Source organism: Cyanistes caeruleus, chromosome 14 (genome assembly GCF_971803275.1).
Source record: "Cyanistes caeruleus chromosome 14, bCyaCae1.hap1.1, whole genome shotgun sequence".
Lineage (NCBI taxonomy): Eukaryota > Metazoa > Chordata > Aves > Passeriformes > Paridae > Cyanistes > Cyanistes caeruleus.
Genome location: NC_141714.1, coordinates 7,846,615 through 7,871,077, shown reverse-complemented (window position 1 = coordinate 7,871,077; position 24,463 = coordinate 7,846,615). Strand labels below are relative to the sequence as shown.

General features: G+C 37.8%; 2 protein-coding genes across 67 annotated transcripts in view; both read right to left on the bottom strand.

The window, feature by feature from the left end:
- Positions 1-6,007, bottom strand: part of MTMR1 (myotubularin related protein 1) — a 74,661-nt gene extending 68,654 nt beyond the window's left edge. For 5 of the 25 annotated variants that reach the window (XM_086850543.1, XM_086850527.1, XM_086850528.1 and 2 more), the window contains exons 1-3: positions 5,761-5,959; positions 3,075-3,180; positions 581-604 (exon numbers count right to left, since the gene is read on the bottom strand). In XM_086850543.1, coding sequence (XP_086706669.1) covers positions 581-604; positions 3,075-3,180; positions 5,761-5,888 — 258 coding nt within the window. In that variant the 5' untranslated portion in view covers positions 5,889-5,959. Of the gene's footprint in view, positions 1-580; positions 605-3,074; positions 3,181-4,487; positions 5,710-5,760 lie in introns of those variants that run through there. The other 20 variants (XM_086850545.1, XM_086850533.1, XM_086850544.1 and 17 more) reach the window with 13 other exon arrangements.
- A 157-nt stretch (positions 6,008-6,164) lies between these two features.
- Positions 6,165-24,463, bottom strand: part of MTM1 (myotubularin 1) — a 43,250-nt gene continuing 24,951 nt past the window's right edge. For 9 of the 42 annotated variants that reach the window (XM_023925838.2, XM_023925835.2, XM_086850555.1 and 6 more), the window contains 9 exons: positions 24,370-24,453; positions 23,080-23,229; positions 21,069-21,257; positions 17,789-17,974; positions 16,515-16,721; positions 12,933-13,025; positions 11,988-12,101; positions 11,534-11,710; positions 6,165-9,308 (listed from right to left, as the gene is read on the bottom strand). In XM_023925838.2, coding sequence (XP_023781606.1) covers positions 9,141-9,308; positions 11,534-11,710; positions 11,988-12,101; positions 12,933-13,025; positions 16,515-16,721; positions 17,789-17,974; positions 21,069-21,257; positions 23,080-23,229; positions 24,370-24,453 — 1,368 coding nt within the window. In that variant the 3' untranslated portion in view covers positions 6,165-9,140. Of the gene's footprint in view, positions 9,309-10,728; positions 10,847-11,533; positions 11,888-11,939; positions 12,102-12,932; positions 13,026-16,514; positions 16,722-17,788; positions 17,975-21,068; positions 21,258-23,079; positions 23,230-24,369; positions 24,454-24,463 lie in introns of those variants that run through there. The other 33 variants (XM_023925843.2, XM_086850562.1, XM_086850568.1 and 30 more) reach the window with 8 other exon arrangements.

Sequence of the window (24,463 nt, the reverse complement as noted above, 5' to 3'; positions counted from 1 at the left end):
GAGGGGCAAGTAAACAAGGCATGCCCTTTTTAATCTTCAATGAACAGTAGTCAAATCCCTAGTCTCAAAATTATAATTAAAAAGATGTAGGTTGCACTAGTGCCTAACTTCAAACCTAACTTTCAATCTTATTGCACCTTGGTAACAACTAATTTAAAACAAGTACAAGGGCATGCACGAAATTTGGAGCTTATTTAAATAGGACAGATGCAGATGTAACACTTTTACCACTGGTATTCTTTAGCATAGATATGTTAGAGCTGCTAACACAGTACTCAGCAGTCTGAAGCACGTAAATCTGAATTGCAAGCATCCATTTTGTCAAAATGTAATAAAACTGAAGTTAGTATTGCACATTCATAACATAATTTTAAAATATTACTCTCTTACATACTGACTTTTATTGCTCATGAAAACATTGTATTGTATATAAAGCATTTCTGTGGCAACTGCATAGCAAAACGGTCTGGTTCATAAAACCCATTAATGAGGTAAAGAATGCTTGACACACCAAGATCTCACACAGCACAAGAGACACACAGGTAGGAGGCTGTTCACTGCTAGCCAAAGGTAATCTTACCCGTATAACTGGCCTCCTGTACACCTGTTAGTTAAAATACAAAATGTTATCCAATGAAACACAGATTTGATTTGTTAAAGATACTATATCTTATTTCACCAGATTTTCAAAAGAACTCTACTCCTAAACATCTTAATTATAGCTGGATTTTGAAAGAGCAAAACAAAACTACTCAGAACTAGTAGCTCTCATTTACAGAATTGTTTTGGTCTGAAAAAAATCACAGACACTTCATTATAGTAATGTAACAAATTCCAAGCTCTTTGGAAACATTCATTCCTAATCACCCTTTTATCCTGCTGCACTGTGCTATTGTTAAATGAGAAGAAAGAGCCTTGTAATCCCTCTAGGTGGAAGACAATAAGCCTGCACTAACAACCATGAAGGAGAGGCACCAGACCTTTCAGAAAAAGACAACTCTTACCAAATTCTGAGTGTTTGTAGTCAGCAACTACAATCTGAGACATTTTCATTTATATGAGCCCCTCATTCAAGAACACTCTGCACAGAGCATGTGTCAGAGAAGACACACAGAGCAGAGCTCAACTCAGACTGAGATCACGTTGCTGTAGGGTTTAGCAAGCAAGACCTCCCCTGTGTTCTCCAGTTCCAACCATTCCATTAACTTCCCCTTTGCTTCCTAACTCCCTGGTAGGGTAAGTCATATAAAAGTAATCTCAGTAACGCTTTTAGATATGTGAATCAATATATTTACCTGGTTTTGGAAACATATTAATTTAAACAATAAAAAAGGGATGAAAGAAACAATAAGTAGTGAGTTCCTGGTAAACCCAGCACAAACTAACAGGACTGCCTGACCAGTTCCAGAAGCAAGCACACATCTGACCAGATCTGAAGGTTCTGAGTTGTAAGATAGTCTCTAAATGCAGCAATTCCAGATAACCAAAGGTAATGAAGACGAGTTATCTTATGGGCATTGTCTTTTAATGTGTGGATTCCACAACAATAATGAGTGAACCCAACCTGTTAGTGGTACTGAAATTAATTAAGAAACTAAAAATTCCATCATGCTATATACAAATATGGGATTTCAAATCACAGCAATTATGCCGAATACAATTTATCCACAAAAGTTCTTAATTTAAACCATCAGACTTAAATCCTTTTAGTTTATTTCTCAGAAATGAAAGATGAAGTAGAATTTTAATTAGGCCTTAAAAGATTTATTCCTCTTAAATAATATCTGAGATGAGTTTGGTATAGAGATGGAAGTTATATTGTGTATCCAAAATTAAACAGTGCTCTTCATTCCAGAGGAATGCATTCTACTCAGAGATAAACTCAACACCAGGTTTACACACTTGGATTTTACTAAAATGAAATCCTTGGCAAATACAACATCAACAGATGTAATGCAAAGTTTCCCATTGTGTTTTACCAAAAATGTTGGCCTTGACCTGGAGCAAACATTTGCAACGGAGCTGCTGTAGTATGGGAGAGCTACTCTTTACAAACTGCTGATTGTGCCAACAGTGTGAAACTCTGTTGAGGTTGAACTTTTAAACACACTACAGTCAAAAACATTTTGTGGACTCATCTCAGACTCAGGCTGAATCTGACCTGTTGTCACTTAATCTAAAATACACTGTTTCCAGACAACATACTTTGTAACCACAGAGCACACATAAATTAAAATCTAGTTGAAACAAGAAAAGGAGGTAAAAATCTTCCTTTGGCTATTCTCTATGAAGACAATAAAATTCTTACAAATCTAGGAAGAAAAAGGGATCTAGACAGCAGCAAGTTGGACTTCTTAAAGTGAATTGAAACATGGATAACTTCTGTCACGTGAGAGGAGAAAAAATGCCCATGCTCCATTCTTGACAGCTGAGTAGAGTGGCTGCATGAAGGGAACAGCCAGTTAGCTAGTGAAAGAGCAGGGGCACAAAAGCACAGTGGAACTCAGGGAAACCATACGGTGCATTCATTACCTTAGTGACAAAAAAGTTGCTGGGAGGGAATGAAAAAGGTGACTTGTTTGTTTGTTTGATGTTAAATTCTGTGTCTCTGGAGAAACCCCATCAAAAATGATACTCAGTTAAGTTCCCTGCACAGTAACAAAGACATTAATTTATTTTTTTGTGGAATATGATGGGCTCAATTCTGTACTCTAGATAATATACACTAGAAACCATTTCAACCTGTAATTATAATCTACTTTACCAATTATTTTATATAGCAATCAAAAGAAAAGACAACTCACTCTTGATATTTTATTCAAAACATAGAGTTTTAAAATTTCCTTTCACTTCTTAGTAATTTTTATTCTGTAGACTTCAGTGGCACTATTCTAAATATGGAGAAAACAGGAAGCAAATTCAAAAGACTCCTAGGCACAATGAGATGTTTCTAGTTCTGAAACACTCAGTGATTACTCAAGCACTTACCACCTGCTAATCAAGATAGCAAGGACCTTCCCTATCTTCCACTCTTGTATCTTAAAACAAATCAATGCATTCCTCAAGTCACTTACCCTGTAGTCTTTGGCTACACCCTCTGAAGGGACAGACCCTGAAATCTGACTCGAAATGGTTGCAGCTATCAGTTGTTTACACCATTCCACGTGGGATCCAGTCGGGCTACAAAACCAGAAATTTCAAATTATTTAGCAGTAATTCAAAATGTGTATTTTGAACAGCACAGCAACTGAACAGATCCAGAAAGCAACACTGCAAGTGATTACTAACATCATAAAACTTAGTTTGCTTTGTGGGCAGAATGCAACTATTTTACCGATCAAATTAGGAAAAAGAATTTTACTAGATCATGTCAGAGACAGAGCTGTCACGAGGTTAAGATCCTAGAAAATTTAAAAATGTTCTGTTCCTTATCCAGATTAATTTTTACTATTCACACTCTTTTTTCTTAAAGCCATCCATGGAACAAGTTTGGCCAAATAATAGGAATCTCCTTATACTGTCCTTATTAATATGATCTGATTATTCTCTAAATTCTCAAAATTAAATTACTTCATGCTAGTATTAAAAAATTTAATCTATGCTAATGTTGTATTCTATATTAAATGTTGAAAATATATGTTCTCTAAAGGATAACTTCTAGAGACCTGCATTTTTTTCCAGTTCATTAAATAAACCCTGAATAATTTTTAGGGCACTTTCCCCTGCTACAGCACTGAATTGTACAGTGTAGGGTGTTTACAAGAACCTTAAAGCATCTGAACTGCACTAAACCCCACTGATTAATTGGTGATGCACTAGGTCTGCCTCAACACATACCGGTATCCAAGGAAAAACTGAGGAAATTGTTCCCTGAATGTTACTGCAGCCTCAGCTGGTATCTTAGATAACTGCCACTTTTCAACAATTCAGCTGTGCTTTTCTACAGATTGAATGCTTATTCAGAAGTCAAATACAGAAAGAAAATATTAGGTGGGTTTTTTCTATTTTTTTTCATTAATTCACAAACTAGCTTTGGATTCTATGAATGCACCACAACACTGAAGTGAATATACTTACATATATCCAGCACCCAGAGGGTTCACCACACCTTGGACATTAAGAGGGTGGGGTAACAGTATTAGAAAACCAATTACTACTGAACAAGAGATCTTTCCTTACATTAACTCTGCCACTATAGCAATTTATAAGGCACAGATCCATGCAACAACATCATACCTGAAATGAAAGACCTTTCAAAACTTTTCTAATAAATTTTAATAGCTTTCTCCCCACCTGCACATTCTACACAGGACTATATCTTACAATGTTGTTTTGCAACTAAAACAGATCTATGATAGTCCTGCTTGAACAACAAAGATAAGTCTCAAGTTAGTGCTGAACTCAAACCCAGATTTACTTAGAGAACTCTTCACTTAAGTTTTGCAAAAGAGCCCAACACCTAAATCCTACAGTAGTCCTTTTCTTACCTCCTTTATTTCTCCTTTGCTCACATCTCCTTAATTTGCAGTGTAGCTCTTTAGGGCTTGCCTAAGTTTGTTTTCAAGTAAGCACTCAGCTGTTAATTAAGAAGAATTTCTTTTCCTATGGCTTATCTTCACAAGGAATCACTACATCTACAGAGTTAAGAGCAACAGGAAAACTATGTATGCAGGACCATCCCCTGAGACCAGTGTAGGGGATGTGTCAGTGTTCCACAGAACACTGATCACATCAATGTGCCTTCTCCTTATGCACCAGTGGGGCACACACCAGTACTGACAGCCTTTGCATTCTATCTCATCTGCAGTCACACACACTGGCCTGGGCTGGTACTGGCAAACAAGTAAACTGTATGACAAATGGCCATATAAGTGGCCCAGGGTAGAGCAAGATCAGAAGAATGGAAGATGAAAATTAGGATACGAAAGTGCATTAATAAGGAATACAAAGATGTCTGTTTTGATGACAGAAAATGGACATTTGATTTCCATCTTAACTAGAGTGATGTAAACCCCTAGGTTTCTACTAACAGAAAAAAGCGAAGAGACTGGGACCTAGCACTGATTTTAAATATTCCTTTTTATTTAGTTTTTATCACGGTGAAACTTCCGTTCATTTCTACTCCTTGTTTAAGGATTTTTAAGTTCAGTTCTGAAGTCTGCCTTCAGCTGGAAACTTTTGAGTGAAGGAATGACTGGCACCCAGGGCCTGGCACCTTTCTGATGAGACCCTGTGGACCCACCCCACACACTTATACACACCAGGGACACACCGCACTCACGTACGGACACACGGACAGCACTTCAGGGACACACCGCATACACAGTGGTGCCTGGGGACAGTCACACACCCCTGCAGATTAAATACAAGCGAGGAGAAAAACGCCAAACCGATCGGGAAGAGACTCAAAAGCCACGGGCGGTCTCAGCCCAAGTTTGCAGGACGCTGCCCCAACTCCTGGGCCAAAGGCCCGAGGCCGCCTCAGCCTCGGCCAAGCAAGGCGGCGACACTACCGGCACACGGCAAGCAGAGTAGGAAACTGACAATAGCCAGTTCCCGCCAGACCATTCGCCGCTGCACAGCAGCCGCCCTCAGATTGAAGCTTCTCGGGCTGGAGGGGTCCAGGGAGGCCGCCCCAAGCCCGGGGCACCCGCCGACTCCCCAGCTCGCCACCCCCCCCCGGGCGCGCAAACCGCGGCACCCCCCATCTCCTAAAGCCCGCTCTGCCCGGGCCCGTCCACAGCCGCCAGATCCGCTCACCTGTCCAGGGTCTCGGTGCTGGGCTGCCGCGACCCCGCGCCCGCCGCCGCGGCGCCCCCCGCCCGCACGGCTCTCCGGCTCACGCCGCCACCCTCCACCGCCGGCCCTGCCGCCGCCGCCCGCTCCATGCTTCCGGCCGCGCCGCCGGGGATGGCGGGCGGCCTCCCGCCTCTCCGCGGCGCCCCGGCCCGTCCGTCTCAGGCCGGCCCCTGGGGCCCCAGGCAGCGCCGAGGGCTGTCACCTGTCGGCGGCGCTTTCCCAGAGGCCTCCGCGCAGCGAGGTGGGCGGGCGACGAGGCCAGGCATGGCTGAGGGAGGGCCGGGCTGAGACAACTCCCGCCCGCCGCCCATTCCGGCCCTACCACGGAAACGCGCGCCAGGAAAAGGGCCGTTGAAGGCAGAGACTTCAGCACTGACATATTTATTTTCCCCTCCCCTCACATACACGGCAAACGGATGCTTTTCACTGCTCTCCCTCCAACCCAACGCCTGAGACGTAGGGCCCGGCTCCAGAGTAGTTCCTCGATATCCAAGGAGAGCGGCCGATGTGGTTAGTGAAGAAGCGGTAGTAGTGAGGAGATCCTGCGCTTTTATAGATCATGTTTTCTCATGCATGACAGAATGCTCACTGCGACACAACACCTGAACTCAAGGCAGAGATTAACAATACATCGGAAGGAGGTAGCAGACAAGTCATGTCTTGGGTACAGCTGTAACAATGATGCTGAGGGGAAGGGTAAGGCAAGGGCAAATAAAGAAAGCATCCAACAAATAATCTAAGTAACAGAACCCAACACAAAACCTAGCAAATTCTCCTCATGTCCATGGAAGGAAGAATAAAAAAAACCTAAACTAGCATTCCAACACTGAGATATCGGGCATTCATCGTGAGATATCGGGCATTCATCGCTAGTGATGTTGACAGCCCTGCTCTGCTATTTTCCCCCTCCTAGAAAAGGCACTCGGCACCTGCAAGTCTCGTCTACACGACCTCAGAAGCTTCCCCAGGCGTGCTTCTGGCAGTGAACAGGCTTCAGTGTGCACAGACGACAGGAGGTCTGTGCAGAACAACAGCCCAGAGCATCCAGTTACAGGGGAAGGAGGGAAATGTTCTGTTAGCATTGGTACGTTTGTATGTCTACATTCACAAGTAGTATTTTCCAGAACATATTGGATTAAAATCACCTCTACGTTGGTCTCATATGTAAAAATAATTAAAACACTTATCTGCTGACTTGAAAAATTCCAAGCCTGCATAGAGAGCCATGTTAGAGAGCTTCAAAGACAAATTCAGCTGAAGAGTAATACGAACAAAGTAATACATAATGAAGCAAGTGCAAAAAAGATCCTTTCCATTATATTACACTTTGCCAAATGTAACAGGTTATCATGTAGTGTTTACACAGTAAAAACTACTAGATTTTCAGAACTTTTTCACACTGCTCAGAGATATCACCAATATGTTAAATGCAAATACAGAAACTTCAAATATTCTAATAAAAATAGTGTTGTTTTTTTTTTTTAACAAACCACAAGTAGAAGGCAAATATACCAGAGTATGCATAGCTTTCAAAATGTAAAGTACCTGATGAACAACTGAGTATCCTTCTTCATTTATCTGATGTAATGAATCTTACCTTAACAAGTAAAGATTGAGGGTCAACATTGTTATTTTGGATACACATACTCAAGAGCATAGATGGGATTATGAAATTTAGAGGATGAAAGTCATATAATTCTGTATATTTAGAACACACATGCTGTGTGCTCTGAACTTCCCTGAAAACACAGTGCAACTCAGTGCATAAACTAAATTAAATCCAGAGGCGGTATATTTTTATTTCTTTGAAAAAATACTGTTTTAAATATTCAATATGCTCTAAACTTCAACTTCTTTTATGGAACTATACCTTTAAATTTAGTTTTCATATGCGAAATATTTACACTTTATAAACTTGCAGAATTTCTAATAAACTACATTATATACACTTACACAAAACTTTATATATAATCCTATTGTATCTTGCAGATCAAAACTCACCACATGTACAATAATTAACAATGACAGAAGCCTCAAGCATTAAAGTATCTCCTTTAAAATAACAATATCAGAATCCTTTACAGAGTCTGATTTGCAGTATTTCCTGGACTGCCTGAATATCATTAAACTTCTGAGAATATGCAAAATTTTAATTAAATATCAAGAGCTAAGTTTGTGCTGTCATTAGAAATGCTTGCAACTATTTGAAAAATACCTGAAAGGAACAAATTGAAGAATTACAAAAAGCCTCTGAAAGGTAGGCTTGAAACAAGAGCTCACTTGAATGTTCAATATAAGTGCACACACTATATGCAAATCTTGGATACTGAAGCCCCTTAAATACTTTAGAATAAATTTGCTGAACAGGAGTTAAATAGTAAAGTATAAATGTACAAGTTTTCAAAATTATTTATAACTTAGAATTTTTGTCTACTTTGGTATAAAAGCTCCTTTAAACAGGCACATTTATTTTTAGAAGACAAATAAGCTTTAATACTATGCCTATTGCTGGATATTTAAGCAATGTCTCCATGGTTCTATTTTTAATTATATAAACCTTCTTTTGGAAACATTTATTTCTGTATTAATCCAAAGAACTAATACTGCCTACAGTAATAATTTGTACTGTGCTTTAGTGCTGAACAGCTAGCCCAAACAAAACTTCTCAGAATCCAGTACAACTTTCATTTTTTTTAAAAAAATAAAGTCAATTTACAATAAAAAAGTTCCTTTTATTTTGACATCTACTGAACTATTTGATTTTTTTATTTAGAAGCATATCAGTGAAATGCCTTTAATATTTCTGTTTAAAAAAGGAAAATTTGGAATTCTCAGGTAATCAGAAAGTTTCAGCACTTTTCTCTGACATCTTGCAATAGAATTTATTTTTCTCTCATGAACTCCACGAATGTATTCCTAATAGGAATACAGACATACCTGATTTTATACAATGCAAATATTCCTGCTGCCATTATTCTGTTCATGACATGTAAGACTGAGCATAAATTTCCTTACAGAAGCATGATCTAAAATGTAATAAATTAAAGCATTCTTATGAAAACAATAAATCAATTTAATTTCAATTGTACCAGGCCTACCAAAGTAATTCTTAAAGCCTACCATAGCTATGAGTTGATTAATAATGTTTCCAGTCCACAGGTCCTGAAAGGCACATAATTGAAGAGTTGAGGTTTTTTTTAAGTCCTCTTCAAATGAAGACAGTCTAAAATAATTTGTATTAAGACAGTCTAATGTAAGGCATTAGAATATTCCTCTTTATGCTATAGATCTACGTTAAGCACCACTTGCTATTACAGTATAGAAAGAAGCCAACATTTCTTTCAAAAATGTGTTTGTACTTGGGACACCATTTGTGAGGGAGATGTTGATGAGGCTGATGAATTGGATATCTTAGAATTATTTGTGATCTGAAGCTCTTCAAGTCTCCTGATATAATCATCACGCAATGCAAGAAGCTCCACATAACGCTGCTCCACGGGGTTTGGCTGCTAGGAAGAGATCCATGTTAGTCTTAGCACTTCACTCCAACTACTTGTACACATGCTGCTCAAAGTATCTGGGGCTTCCCGGCAGGTGTAGCAAGTCATAGCTAAACAGAAATACTCATTGCTCTTACCTGAGAGCCCTCTGCCTTCCAGCTGTCTCCCCCAAAGTCAATCTTTGCACAAATAGTTTGTCCAAACTCAGTAAAATCAGCCACCAATTCCTGGAGCATATGGATTTTATTTTCTTGTTATCTAATATTGTGTGCACGATAGTTACTTGTATACCTTGACCAAAGATTTTTTTCTTGACTTTAACTGAAAGGTTTTAGAGTCCAGAAGCCAAGTATCTCAGCATCTTCCCTGTCACAGTGTTTAGCCAGATAGTTTTAGCTACACTGATCAGATTAAGATCCATGTCTTTAGCTTAAATAATTTCTCTCACTGATGAAATTTACTTGACTTTTTAAGAGTAGATTTGCAACTTAGTTTAAATAAACAAGTGAAATAAAAACTTTATTCGTGAATTCTCTAAGTAAACTTGCATGTGTTTAAAATCAACTGCTCTGGCTTTCAGGAGATTACTCAGAAAGAGCCTCTTGACTGTTTCCACTTTGAGCTTAACTTCCTTTTCAGAGTAATGAAACAAATGAAAAAGAACTATTAGAAATGTCCAAAGCAGAGAGAAAGCCTAAAGTTACATTCAGCTGAATTTACCTGTCTAGAAGTTGTTGCTGTTTCACGGTTAACTGCCTGTAAGTCAAAGCTCATCAGCAATGGAGTTGTAGCAGCAAACGGTTAACACCTCACCAATTCAAAACCAGTTCAACCAGCACTCTGAAGTGCACCACTCACTATGCACCCACATGAGGATCGTGATGAATGCTGAGGCAACTGTTGAAGTTGGATCAATGCTGAATGTAGGTAATAACTGGTGATGTAGAATAATAGTTTTGCTAGCACAACATATTTCTAAAGAATGGCATTAAGAAAGGTCATTAAAAAGAAGTGGTTCAGGCCACACGTTCATTATTCAGTTGCTTAAGTGAAGATAAAGCATAAATTTCATGTGCAGGAAAAAAGTTGTTTTTTGTACAAAAATGGTGAAAATGAGGCAGCATGGAATACTGTCACTTTGGTTTGCATTTCTAAGGAGAAACTCCTGCTGAAAAGCTACCCCAAATAATGGTAAATTGCATTTTTAAGTGGATCTACAGATAATTTACATGTCCTAAAATCCTTCACTTCCTAAAATAAATCTTTATATCCACCTTTTGAAAAACACCCTCATCTTTCACAACAAGCAACAAAAGCTTTAAAACCAGAACTTCCAATTCCAATAGGCAATGTACTTGTAAAAAGCCATAGCAAACTGCCAGGCTTTCATGAAGCCTGGAAAGTGCTGTAAATAATACAAGAGATCAGCTGTGGAAAAGGAAGTGTATTGCTTGAGAACTACTGACTCATTCCAAGGGCTGGACTGTGAAGACTGCTTCTGTCAAACAAACTGCTCCTCTCTCTTCTCCTACTCAAATCTCCACAAGCTGTTAAAAAAGACAAAAAATTCTCTGTACACAATCTTTATGTGCCACACGGCTGAGATTTCCAGCAAGACTGTAAAAAACACTGAGTATGGATAAAACATGGATTAAAACCAAAGAACTGAACTATGTGTCACTTGATAAAAGCTTTTCTGGGCTTCAAATCTGATCCATTTGTATAATTTTCAATAAGAGGTTTCATCCACAGTATAAACAATGCTGGGTCATCAATGTTACATAAAAAATTAAATCTTACCATCAATACATATAGCTTTGAAAGAGAAAGGATTCAAAAGGTCATTTCATTTGTAAATTGTTTCATACCCACTCTCAGCAAATGGAGAAAGACCAAGCAAATGCTTTTCTGTTGCTAACACCCCAATTCTTCAAAGATCAGCAAGTCCATTTCTAAACATTGTCATTCAGGATTCAGTAGCATCAAATGCCCTTAGACATGTGTCCAAGAAAAAGGGCTAAAAAGAGCTCAAGGATGACTTGCTACTAAACAGGGAAATAAATTTAATTAGCTAAGAGAGAACTAAAATAATTACTTTCACTTTTTTCCTCCATCTTTACAAATACAACATTAAAAACCTGAATAGATTACTGCTCTACAAGTCAGTTAGGACAAAAAATCCTTATTTCCAATGTCTAACAGCATTTTTGGTATGTTATAGAGAATTTACTTACTTGCTGCCGAATCCTTGGGTTCCACCTTATGTAGTAATTGACCCAGAGCTCTAAATGCCGCATGCTGGCTACTGGATAGAGTGCACGATTTAGCTCTTTACTATAAAAAGGATTGGTGTATTTAGATTTTTCACTGTTTATCAAAGACCATAACGATAATGTTTTCTCAGTCACTTTCTAAAATGAAATTGAAATAAGAACAGTAAATATTTGCATAAAATCAAGAAATCCATCATAGAAGCCACTGTTAGATTCTGAAACTACTGGCTTACTTAGAATACATGCAATTAGAGAGATTCCAAACCCAACTTGTAAAATACTTTACAAGTATTTTAGAGACTGCATGGCACTATTCTATATGAAGAAAGGCAGTTCAAAATCACTGTCTGATTTTCACCTAGATCACCTAGAGTTAAGACAGCAATGCAATGACACGATCAGTGGTTTAACTAACCTCTTTTTCTCTGACAAACTCGCTGTTATACAAGAAAGTGCCAAACCGGCAGCTGTACAAGTGATCCAGGATTGTAATCAGGAACTGCTCGTTGAATTCAAAGGCCGTAGGAAACTAAAACCAGGAAAGACAAGCTCACTGTTTACATGGAAAATGCAGGGGGATATGCACATGCCCTGGTTAAAGGGCTAAAGGTAGAATTCAGAAGTATGGATACATCTACAAATAATTTTTAAGGTAATACTTTCATGTACTTTATAGCAGACTAAGTATTCCAATGACACAAGGTGTTCAACTTTATCAAACTAGCCACTGAAAAATCTCTTCTCAAAATGTTATACTGACCTTTAATTTACAAAAAGAATAAAATACAGAATGGTTACACATAACACTTTTACTAGCAAGACAGAGTAAGATCTCTTCAGTGCATTCTTACAGTTCAGTACCATGCAGGAAAATAAAGGTCCTGATCCTTAGCCCTAAATGGACTAAGTTCACTGCTTTGTTTCACTACTTACTGCTGTTACAATGTTTAAATCACAGTACTCAAAAGCTCCCTAGCTTTTTAAGCATTGACAAAACAGCATACGTCCCTGCAGTTCAAGGGACAGTTTCACAAAATGGTCAAATAAACAACAGATGCCATTAAGACAGTTAGGTGCAATTCCTGTTAAAGCTTTCTTCTGGGTATGAAACATCCCTCAGTATGTGTCTGAGAATCATGTATCCAGGAATACCAGCCATGCCTGCACAGCCAGTGCCATGTTCAGCAACACAACCACAGCCTGTATATCACTTTCACAAAAGTAAATACACTCTTTTTTACTACAGGTCAGAACAGAGGGGTATACTGTCTTCTTATTCTTTTTTCAAAAAATAAAGATGTAGGGTTTTAATTCAGTAATCTCTTCAAACTGTTACCTTCTTAAGAAGAACAAAAGTTACCTGTTTAGACATCTGCCACACACAATCAATAAACTGGAGAAAGATGGGTGATCTGTCTGCATCAGCATGATTTTTATCACCGTGGCCTATTCTCTGAAATGAAGCAAAGAAGCCTCCTCTTAACTGAAACATGCTGTTTTATGGCAACAGAAATTATTTCATATTAGAGCATTAACTCTTTTGAAATAAAGCAACCCACTGCTATAATTTCAAAATTAGTTACTGCACCAAGGAGGAGAGATTCAGATAAAAAGAAATACTGCAAACATGTTCCAAATAAGTCTGAAAAAAAATTCCAAACTGATAACTGGTCCTGTTATAAGAGCCTGCTGATTATTAGACAAGCAGAACTGTTGAAGCATCTATTACTTAACAAATAATGAAGACATATTCTGAACTGTATTTACATGGGAAGTCTGTCAAAACCCAAGTTGCATACTTTGTCCTCCTTTTTGTTTTAAGACATTGCAGGATCATCAAATTACCCATATGTAACCTTCTCTTTCTCCTCCACACTTGCACCTTAGTATTCACCCTGATAGAGCAGGCAAACATGAAGAAGATCAAAAAAACGTTCATGTTCTTGACAGAAAATTAACAGATTATTAAAGTTTGGGTGAGCCCCTTATTCTGAGGTGCCCAAAGTAACAATCAAAGACATTTGCTCCACAGACAAAAAAGGGATTTGGTAAAAGCTGTTTACTTCCTTTTTGCATTTGATATCTGAGAACAGGTAAGAGATTCAGGGAAAAAGAGTTTCAATTAATTCCATAATTCTGTTTGAATACACTTGCTGGAGGGAAAAATGTATGTAGGTATGTTGACCTAAGATGGTGTCTATCTGCCTGTAAAATAGCAAGCTTAATGCCTCAAGGACATGCTCAAATCCTAAGAGCAGTACACTACTCTGTACAATGGCTTGCAAGGTAGTTTAAAATAATAGCATTGAATGGGAAGAAATAGAGGGAGATGACGGATTGCAGCTGAACTCAACCAACAGTAACAAATTATTAGAAAAGGGCTATAAAGAAGAAAATCAAATTGGCTTCCTTGCTCTTCAGTTTTCATGGTTTGAAACACTTGTTATCCATTAAGAGTCATATATATGGTTTAATAAAGGAAAGTCTGTCCACTTCCACTATAGTTAGCAGTTTCAGGATATCTGACTATCTTCCATCTATAATTATATCTCGTATTTTAATGCATAATTAGAATTAAATTCAACATAAGCAAATTTATCATCTGGAGAGTGCACTAAATTCACCACACATAGAAAAGCTGGGGTAGGGAATTCCTTTTCAACAAGAAAACTTATTGCTCACCTCATTTAATATAAAATATGGAGACGAACTAATAAGTAGTCTACTATTCGGTATTAAATAATAATTATATTAAATAATCCAAACTGCAACCCTGGTATCATAAAAACATGATGCTTGTGCCAACCCAGACAATGTAAGTACACTCTACTCTTCAACTCCCTACTAAAGGGAAAATGAAAACGGTTTCAGAGATGAGGTTCAGGAATTGCTCTAACTGCACTGTGTCTAGTTCTCACTATTCAAAGTCACAATTCTATCAATTACCAAATTAAAACAGAATATGAATGATCAAAGTATTTTCTGCTTGCATTATAATTTTTTATCATAGAGTAGTTGAGGTTAGAAAAGACCTTTGAGATCATAGAGTCCAACTGTTAAGCCAGCACTGGCAAGTCCACCACTAAGCCATGCCCCCCAGTCAACACATCACATGTCTTTTAAATCCTCACCACTTCTACAGAACACTCCAGGAAAGACTGACCTTCACTATAAGCTAAATAACCCCTCAAAATTTTACAGTACTCTTGGATTACAGCAGATGGCTAAAGAGTGGCTTCAACTGTTTCCAAAGATTGCTACTTGACTGAGCAAGTTGGGAAAATAGCAATTTAAGAAAAAGCAACTACTTAAATCATTCTTATTGCTGCTACATTGTCAGACATGAACCAATGGACTGAGTGAATCATCTGAAAGGGATGCCAAGTCCTGCCTCACTATTTGGAAAAAAACATCAGTTGAGGGAGAACAAAATCCTTTGATTACCCAACTAAAATGAATGATTTAACAAAAATAAACATAGATTATTTGAATTTATTAAAAATTATGAAGAACACACAGATCTTTTAAAGATCTGTGTTAAACCATAACACACGCTTGACTACAAGTCAATTAGTTATACCATCTAATTTTATTTGCATCCTGACTGCTAACTTTTTTTTAAGTACAAAATAAAATGAGAATAAAAAGTCAAGCCACTGGCATCACATTTTCCTGTGGCTGTACCAAGACAGAATACTGAAAGGTTTATAAAACATCACTGCTAAAAGAGCATAAGTAAGTACACAAAAAATGAGACTACATCAGCTATCACTCCCAACACCCAAACCTCCGAAGCCTCAAAGCACCTTTAGAATGTCAGATCAAAAACTGCCACAGCCTATAAGCACATGTAAATGATGAGGTGATTTATGCAGAGATATACATGTGTTTCCAAATGACTGCAACACTCTTACACATTTGCATATGTAATATGGGTATGAAGCACACACATAGGTATATTTTTCCATTTCTTGATTTTTTCCAGATTGCCTATTTTCTGAATTTTAGCAATATTCAGATGTTTAAAATATTCCATTAGGCACATATCCATTAGGCAAAATATTCATGCAAGTAAGTTCTACTTAAGTTGTAGAAACTTCTTATTGTGAATGACAAGGTTCAGCACCAACAGGCAACACTGTTGTAATGTTTATAGTAAGTAACAGCAGTCCACGCAGCAACCTAACCTACTACTCCAGGTTCCTCATATAAATTTCCTGGTTAAGTGGTTAGTGGTCACATTTAGAAAAAGTTCCACTAGGACTTTGAAAAGCTTTCTAACACAAACAGGACTAACAGGGTCCCTTCCAACTCAGAATATTCTGCGAATTTTCTCTGAAAATGATTCACATACCTGTGAAACATTAAGGACTTGCTATGGAAGCAACTACTTAACCTTCTAAGCTTCTAACCTCCTGTCCAGAGGACAACTGAAGTAGAGCCAACATTACCAGTGACAGCTTCTTGGGAGCTATTATGAAAAATTTAGAATATTTGAGAATCAGCACACAAAATCTCACTTAGAAGACGCTGGCCAGACTCATTCATCTGCTTCTTGTGGCAGTCAAAATAGTCCAAAGAAAGAGTGATGGAAAACCTCATGTCCCAGCTTTATCTAATTTTCATCTGAAGAATTTGAGAGGATACAATTTTTCTGCCTCATTTTCTTTGCTCCATAACCACAGTGACCCTAGCAATTCTATGCTTCTAAAAGGATGGAAAAGACAAAATATGAGTTCTCAGAGATAGAATAGCAAGAAAAATATTGATCAAACAGGTCCAAACCCAAAAGTTCTGCTCAGTTTACCTGGAAATGTTTTAAATCTAAATTCAAAAATAATGACAGGAATTATCAAACCCTGATGCAAAGTAAGCAGTTAAACTGCAATCTTTTCGAAAAGTTAATTCTGCATAGTCTTTGCAAATATCTTCTAACTCTTACCGATGCAAACTTGTGTCCAAAGCTTATCCACTCTTTTTGCACCAGAACTTCAAAACCTTCAATGGTTCTGTAGTAGCTGTCCAGCATGAGCATGGCCAGGGAGGTGAGTTGAGTCGTGCGGTCCCAGCCATCACTGCAGTGAACCAGCACTGAGCTCCGGCCCGATGACACCTTGTCTGCCACCTGAATGGCTCCTGTCAGCACGAGCTGGTGAGGAGCAACACATACCAAACAAACAACACAGTTTATTTCTGCTCAAATGATAACAGTAAGTTGATTTCTTCGTATCTGAATTAATGTTGTTTCCATTAAAAGACCTGAAAAGAGCAGTGTAGTTCATTGGAAAAGAATTTTCTAGGAGAGCAAGTGAATTTCTTGCATAAAAATAGAGAAACAGATAGCTTCCCTAATCCCTTAGTAAGATCAAATTCATCTCACAGCAAATTCTTAAAAAACATGGCAGAAAACAATAACCTTGATAGACCAAAGAACATAAGCTTCTTTTTCAAAGAAAGAAGGGATTTACCATAGGATATACTTTCTAAAAATTCAGTGTTATTTCATTTGACTCCTTTAACTAAATTGACTGAGTTATCTCAGCCTCTGGAAAAAGAAGCTTGCGCCCTTCTAATATACTTATTTTTCAAATATTAAATTAAGATAGAAGTTTTATTAAGCAGGATTCATTACATAATACTCTATTGTTGGAGTCTGAGTGAAAAAAGTTTCACTGATTACTTTTGTACAGCTGTACTTGAGGCAAAAAATTCAAAGGTCAACTAGTAAGAACACTGGTGAATTACCAGCTTTAAGTATTTTATTTTTTCTACCAGATAAAAATTACAAAATTTACAAATAAATGTACAACATTTATTTATTTGCAAAACCATATTTCACAAAATAAAATCACATACACATTGACAACTGAAGTATTTACTAATATTTCACAGTGACAGTCATCTGCAGGCCTGTATTGCAAGAAACCAAAGTAAATCAGTTCTCATGCTTGTAAAGCAAATCAGTCTAAGAACGCATTCTTCTGCTAAAGACTCTTGAGGCAGGCAACAAACATTCAATTCACCTACTGTTGCTTAGCTATGGGTTTCATAACATACTCTAAGATTAGTTGGCAAAAAAAGCCAGCACTCACGGATTTTTTTTTGTAGTCCAAATAGTTTGATATGTTCCAGGACAATTTCAAAGCTTAGCAAAAAAAGCAAGTATGATATGACACATTTGGACAAACATTTTTGAAACAATCTAGGAAAACTTACCTTTATATGCTCTAACCAGTGGGTTGATTCCAGACTTGATAACCAGTGTGATTCTTCCACGTTGGGATAAACAATGTCCTTCAGCTTCTTCAAAGATTCCCGCATGACATGAATATTATGAATATCCAAAAAGAAAAGTTCTGCATTGGGATATGAATCTTCACCTTCATATCCTCCCCCCGTTGCCTACAAACAAGAAACCTGAAATTAACTTTAGTCATATAAACACTCTTTTCAACAGAGCAAGAAACAAATGAATGTCATTTGACATGTAAATAGACAAAAGTGATAAAATGTTTGACCAAATAAATTTAAATTTAAGAGTTCAGTTAAGAATAAGATACCTTGAATTTTAAAATTATGTTCAAGAATCTTAGATTCTTTCTTTAAGAGGTAAATTAGCAATAACATTAAAGTTTACAGCAAACTACTTTTTCTAAACCTAAATTTTAGTGCTGAAGGCTAAACATGTATTTAGACTGTTAAAATATTAAAGAGCCACATAAATAAAAAGCCTGTCCTGCTGCTGCTCCTTCAAAACATTTCACACCACCACTGCAGAGGATGTGCCTGGTTACAAAAGGAAGCAGAAAACCCACACACATTTTAGGGCACAATGCCACTAAATAGGAGACTTTCCAAAGATAAACATTAAATTGCTTGGGTTGGAGAAGACCTTTAAGATCATTGAGTTGAACCATTAATTCAGCAGTGCCAAGACTACCATTAAACCATGCCTTCAAGTGCTACATCTTTTAAATACTTACAGGGACAGTGATTCAACCACTTCCACAAAATTTTTTTCCCAATATCCAATTTAAACGTCCCCCGATGCAACTTGAAGCCACTTCCTCTTGTCCCATCACTTGTTACTTGGGAGAAGACATCAAGCTCTACCTGGCTACAACCTCCTTTCAGCAGTTGTATAAAGTGATAAGGTTCCCCCTGAGCCTCCTTTACTTCACACTAAGCATTACCAGCTCCCTCAAGCTCAGAGAGCTGCAAAATTGCAGCATATCCTGCAGACAACAAAAACATGCCATAAATTTGGATAAATAAATCTTTCCTTTATATGCTATTGCAGCCACCAGCTATACATCAGACAAGAGCCTAAAGCTTTTCCCCATTAGTGCCACCTACAATGCTGTACAGCAGCACAGTATCTGTTCTGTGCACTCTCTTTACTGAGATGTAGGGTTATTATCAGAGCTTCCAGGCTCTGCAGTGTAAGAAGCAATGAGTGTATTTTAGTCTTTCCTTGGAGTGTTATGAAGTCTTTGTGAGGAATGATTGTAATTTCAGCATTAGGGCTGCTGCAGCTCTAGACTGTGCCTTGACCTATGCAGAAGGAACACAGCAATGCATGAGTAGCACAGCCCAAGATTTTGCTTAGACAAAATCTTCACAGCTGTTCACAAAATATTTTCAGTTCTGATCAACACCGATTTGCACTTTTTATGTCATTCTCCCTTTACACCCAGAAATGCATCCTACTGTGACTACTGCTTATTAAGCATTTTATATTTAGAGATATGAGGAGTTAATTAAAACATGTATATATCAATGTCTCTAAGACATTACCTTAAATTTTTCTGCAGCTCTTGGACAAACTCAATTTTTTACCCCATTTGTTTCAAAGACCTAACTGACAATCTTTCCACAAGGCAAACAAAAATATTACATGTTTCGTTCACCCATAAAAATTCAGTGTGCAGAGGATATTGGGATTTGTTATATCAAATGCAAACAACTGAGGCAGATACAAAACCTCAAAATACAAACCATCAGGTTAAAACTGATAGGATATCAGTTTTATAGGATAAAACTGATCCTAGGATAGTCTCTGAAAGAATGTGTGCTATACACACAAACATAGTAACAAAGCTTAACAAACTACATTGTGTATTACAGAGAAAACTCTACAGGTACAAACACATGCACCTAATTGCACAGAGCAAACTATCAGTATTATTGTCCCCCTTGAATTACTGCTGTTATTCTTGAAAGCAACTTAACATTAGTTACACATAAACCTCTTAGATGCAAACATGTTTTGCCATTTCATATTCCTTTCAGCACAAACTCTGAAGAGGGCTCATTTCACTAATCTGGTGTTTGTTTTGTTCCACAAAACTATTCAGAAGCTAGAATTCCTTCGCTCCAGATAAGCACATTTATCATTTCACTCAGGTCTCAAACCCTCTTGAGCTCAGCTCTCATGCTCCTTGCTGTGCAGACACACACCTCCACTAGTAATTACTGAAGAGCATGTTCCCCTCATTTGTTTGAAGGTCCATGACTAAGTGACTACAACCAGGTGTGACACGTCCTCTTATGACAAAAGTATTAAACTTGTCTCCTTCACCACCATTCCCTAACATGGTTTTTGCACAAACAGATGGAGCACATCCATGTATACTATGCTCTGTGTCAAAAACAACACTGACAGAGTGTACTGGCATTATGTGAGCTTGCCTAAATAATCTAATCCTAAACAGAGTTGACAGGGAAGCAGAGGAATCAATCCACAGGCACACATTTTCTTCCTGAAAGGTTAGAGGATATGATTTTTCAAGATCTGTTCTAGCCTGGGGTGGTATATGATTCTGATCCCATTTGGGTTTTGATCACAGATAACAAAGAAACAGTCACCTTACCCAATGAAAACACTGTTTTTGTACTTAGCAACTACAATCATCTGGGGAAGAACAAAAGGTACCAAAGTATCCAAGATCATACCCATACTACTCTTTAGAGTGCAAGTACCCAAACTAATTTATTTATCATTTTCTCTTTATTTGCTGGATGCCAGGATAGGTCTGAAGTAGTTCACATAATGGTTAGGAAGACCCAAACAAAGGATGCCTGTCAGTGGGCTTGGCTTTATGCACACATCCTTTCTAGGATGGAATTTTCCCAGAGGATCTGCAGGTTGCTCAGAAGTGGCCTGTCATTCCAACAGGGGATATGCTCTACAGCCCAGTGCAGAGTGCAGAGTGGAGTCATGCCTGACTTCAGTCCCATGCTAAGATCTGCGCTTGGATAAGAACAGACACAGAAAAGTGTGTCTGGAAATCCACATATGGTCTTGAAACTCTGCTTAGGGATCTACCTTAGGCACTCATGTCCTTTCACGACCTTGAGCCTCAGTGGTTGATTATGTACATCTATCTATATTAAGATTACTACTATTCTGTGATGTTTCCTGTGAAGGGAAAACTTCAAAGTAAGTATCCTTCTCATTCCCTTCAAAAATAAGACATTAGAAGCATCTGTTTACCTTGTTTGCAACTGCATTGACATTGGGCCTTGCATCATAGATGGTCAGTTTGGAGATCTGCCCATTGGCCTCCCTGATGGTATCAAGGTATCTTTCATCATCTTTATTCCGCTTGCCACTCATTCCAACCAGGGGCTGACTGCAGCGCATGATTACAGCTTGGGTCTCTGGATGAATCCATGAGAGAACCTGGTCACATGGCAGACACACAGCAAAAAAACCCTTATTTTAGTAAAAATATCATAACTTAAATCTTAAAGCTATATTCTTTAAAATACACAGTATGAAAATGAACACCTTTCATTTCTTCAAAATACAATCCCTTGACATCTCAACTGCTTCCTAGTCTCATAAAATTTAATAATAATCTTCAAAAGAGTTCTCTTTCATATTTCATGTTTACTGAAATCATACTTAACTATATAATCCAATGTATTTTAATATTTTCCTACAAGTCTTAGGTTACATAAATAATCCTGAAAACTAAACTAATAACAAACACAGCCATCTCTGCTGAAACTAAAAAACAACTCAGGAGAATTAACTCATTGTAGAAACAGTGATTAATGGCTCCAGTTCTACACGAACAACTTTTCCCTTTTTTTGGATGGGAAAGGGAAGTTGAACCTTTCTGCAGTATCTTGAATGTTTTCTCTTCTCTTTAGAGCGCATTCTGTTCCTCAGCCCTCTTTACAAAGAGGAAGCACTGGAGTGAAGTACATGCTGTCTTGTTGTTCTGAGCCAGAGACAACTTGCCACAAAGGCAGTGAGCTGACCAGGGAACACACACATTGCCAGAGATTAAAGATAAGCAAGAAACTCCAGAAGCTGGCAAAAAATGCAAATTCATTGTTGAAAAATATTAAGAAACGGTATTCTCAGCCACTCTGTAAGTTGTGGGTTACAGAGTGAAAGAAGATCAGAGTTCAAACAAAAAAAACCCCAAAATCCAATCCTCAGAAAGTGTTCATTCCTGAGGTGTAGATCAGAAACAACATCTGCCAGTGGGGGAATAGGGGGAGGAGGGGGTGAGGATGAGTGGTTATTTCTTGACAATAATGAAATTATTATTTAAAATTACTATTTTAATAAAATTACTGTAACTAAGGAAATTACTCTCACTGTATAGGTATACCAAAAGGTCTGTCATGAATTTTGACATGTCACACAAAGGTGACAGGGATGACAGTGCTAGGCTATTAGAACTATACGCACAGGCTGTGGATTACACATATGTATACATATTATACAGATATATGTGTGTGTGTGTATATAGTAAATTTATAATTATAGACCTAGTCTGTCAGTAAATACCATATCTAATAAATATTTGTCATATTGAGCTGTTCATCTGTTTGAAACTGAGATTCAAGATAGCTTTCTGATACTGTCAAAGAATCCAGCACATCTTCCAAGTTTGCCAAAGGGAAATACCAGTTAAAACAAGTATTGGGATAGAAATTAGTTTCTCTAGTGCTGTAAAAAGCTGATACATAAAAATTCTCTTACCTCATAGCATTTTCATTACAGAAACTCAAGAAGCCAAATGGGTTTCTCTAATTCTACATATTAAAAAGCCCAAGAATCACTAAAGTGACTATGCATGAGGTCTTATTTTACAACTGACAAGTGGAATTATATTTAAATGCCATATGTTGCAGGACAACATTTCTGATTACCTATTATGTGCATTCAGCAATAGTAACGACTGCACATGGAAGTATAAGGCTCATTCCTCATCAAGGGAAACTGCACTGCTGGCCACTGTTACTGGGCAAATCAAGTTAAAACCAATGAAGCTATCATTAGTGATAGTTATGGAGGAGAAATGGAAATATGGTTTGACCAAGACACCATCTTCAAGAAGTGAAAACCACCAGCGAATCAAAATTATTTTGCCATATCCATTTCCACAAAAAAGCATCCTCTGCATTGCGTTCAGCAAGGAGTTGTTTGGATGCAAATTAAAACCAGCTATGCCATTAGGCGAGTTCCTTCACCTTATACTCACCGGAATTCTATTTCGGGACCTAAAGGCAGCAACTTTCTTGAGATCATCATCTGTTGCATTGTAGGGCACAACCAAGAGCGAAGGATATGTGTCACATAGCCCGTAATGCTCGTTAATGAAGGTCACTCGCCACCGTTCATTAGGCAGCCCCTAAAATGTAACATGAAATTTTCCAATGTATTTTTGGTTGAAAAAGTAGTAACTCCACTCCTGAATTTCACATGACATTATGGCCACATGGCAACAATTTAACTAAGTACCATTTCAAAGCAATAGAAGCAAAAATGATTACAAGACCACACACACCAGTTCACTGGAGATGGATTCACAGCCTTAAACAGCTGCACAGCCATCTAATACCCTTATGCACACAATTCTAGGCTTATAATAAGTTTCAAAACAATGACTGAAACTAGGAGATGTATTTCTTTAACTGTGGGATTGAGGAAAGAAAATTATTCTCTCCTTCACTAATGCTCTGCTTTTCCACCTTCCCTGGTGAAGAGAGACTGTGGGGGAGGAAGTTTCACTATAACCTTTCCTCCCTGTAGCCTGATACTACTGTCAGGTTAAAAGTAAGATTCAGGGTAATTTTCTTACTGAGAAAGAACAACTCCTAGTTGCACTCTGCCCAGTAAGGCGTTTCCAGAAGAAATACTGTTAAGTCCTCCATTCATGCACAGCTGGGTTTGTGTGGGTGTTTGTATCTTACCTTTTTTGGGCCTTAGGCTTCTAAACCATGAACCAAAAAAACTATGGAGGGTAGCAAAAATTAAGGAAGTTCTTATTGTATGGTATTTAATTTTTTTTTAAATGTCATACTTTAATTATCTAACAGACATTTTAAAATGAAATATTGTCCTCTTTCATTGACATTTTTCCAAGATCACATAAACAGCAAGGAGGAATACTGATAGACATCCACAAATTCCATAAAGTAATGCTGTTTCTAAAACAAGCTGTTTTTTCCCCTCTTCATTATGGGAAGAACAAATCCAATCTATGTTTAGGACACTATAGTTACATGTTTAGCACATTCTACCTGCCTGTGCTCACTTAGCAGTGGCACATTTTAAGAGGCAACAGTAACTTCCTTCAAAGAGCAAAGATTAACTTCCTGTGACATTCTAGGTTTTTTTAAAGGCTCAAGTGTTTTATTTATTTTCTTTATTTTTCTTCAAGTTGCAATTCATCCTCTCCCAGCTGATAAGAGAAATGCACAAACAATAATTCCTCTGTGCAAGTTGGGAGGTTTGAAAGCACCAGGCAATGGCAACTGTAGTAACTCACCTGTCTCCTGTATTCAGACATCGGGTTGTACACCATCCACCCATTTTCAGAAAACTTTTCTTCATTTACAAAGGCAAAAAAAAGCTGTAAGATA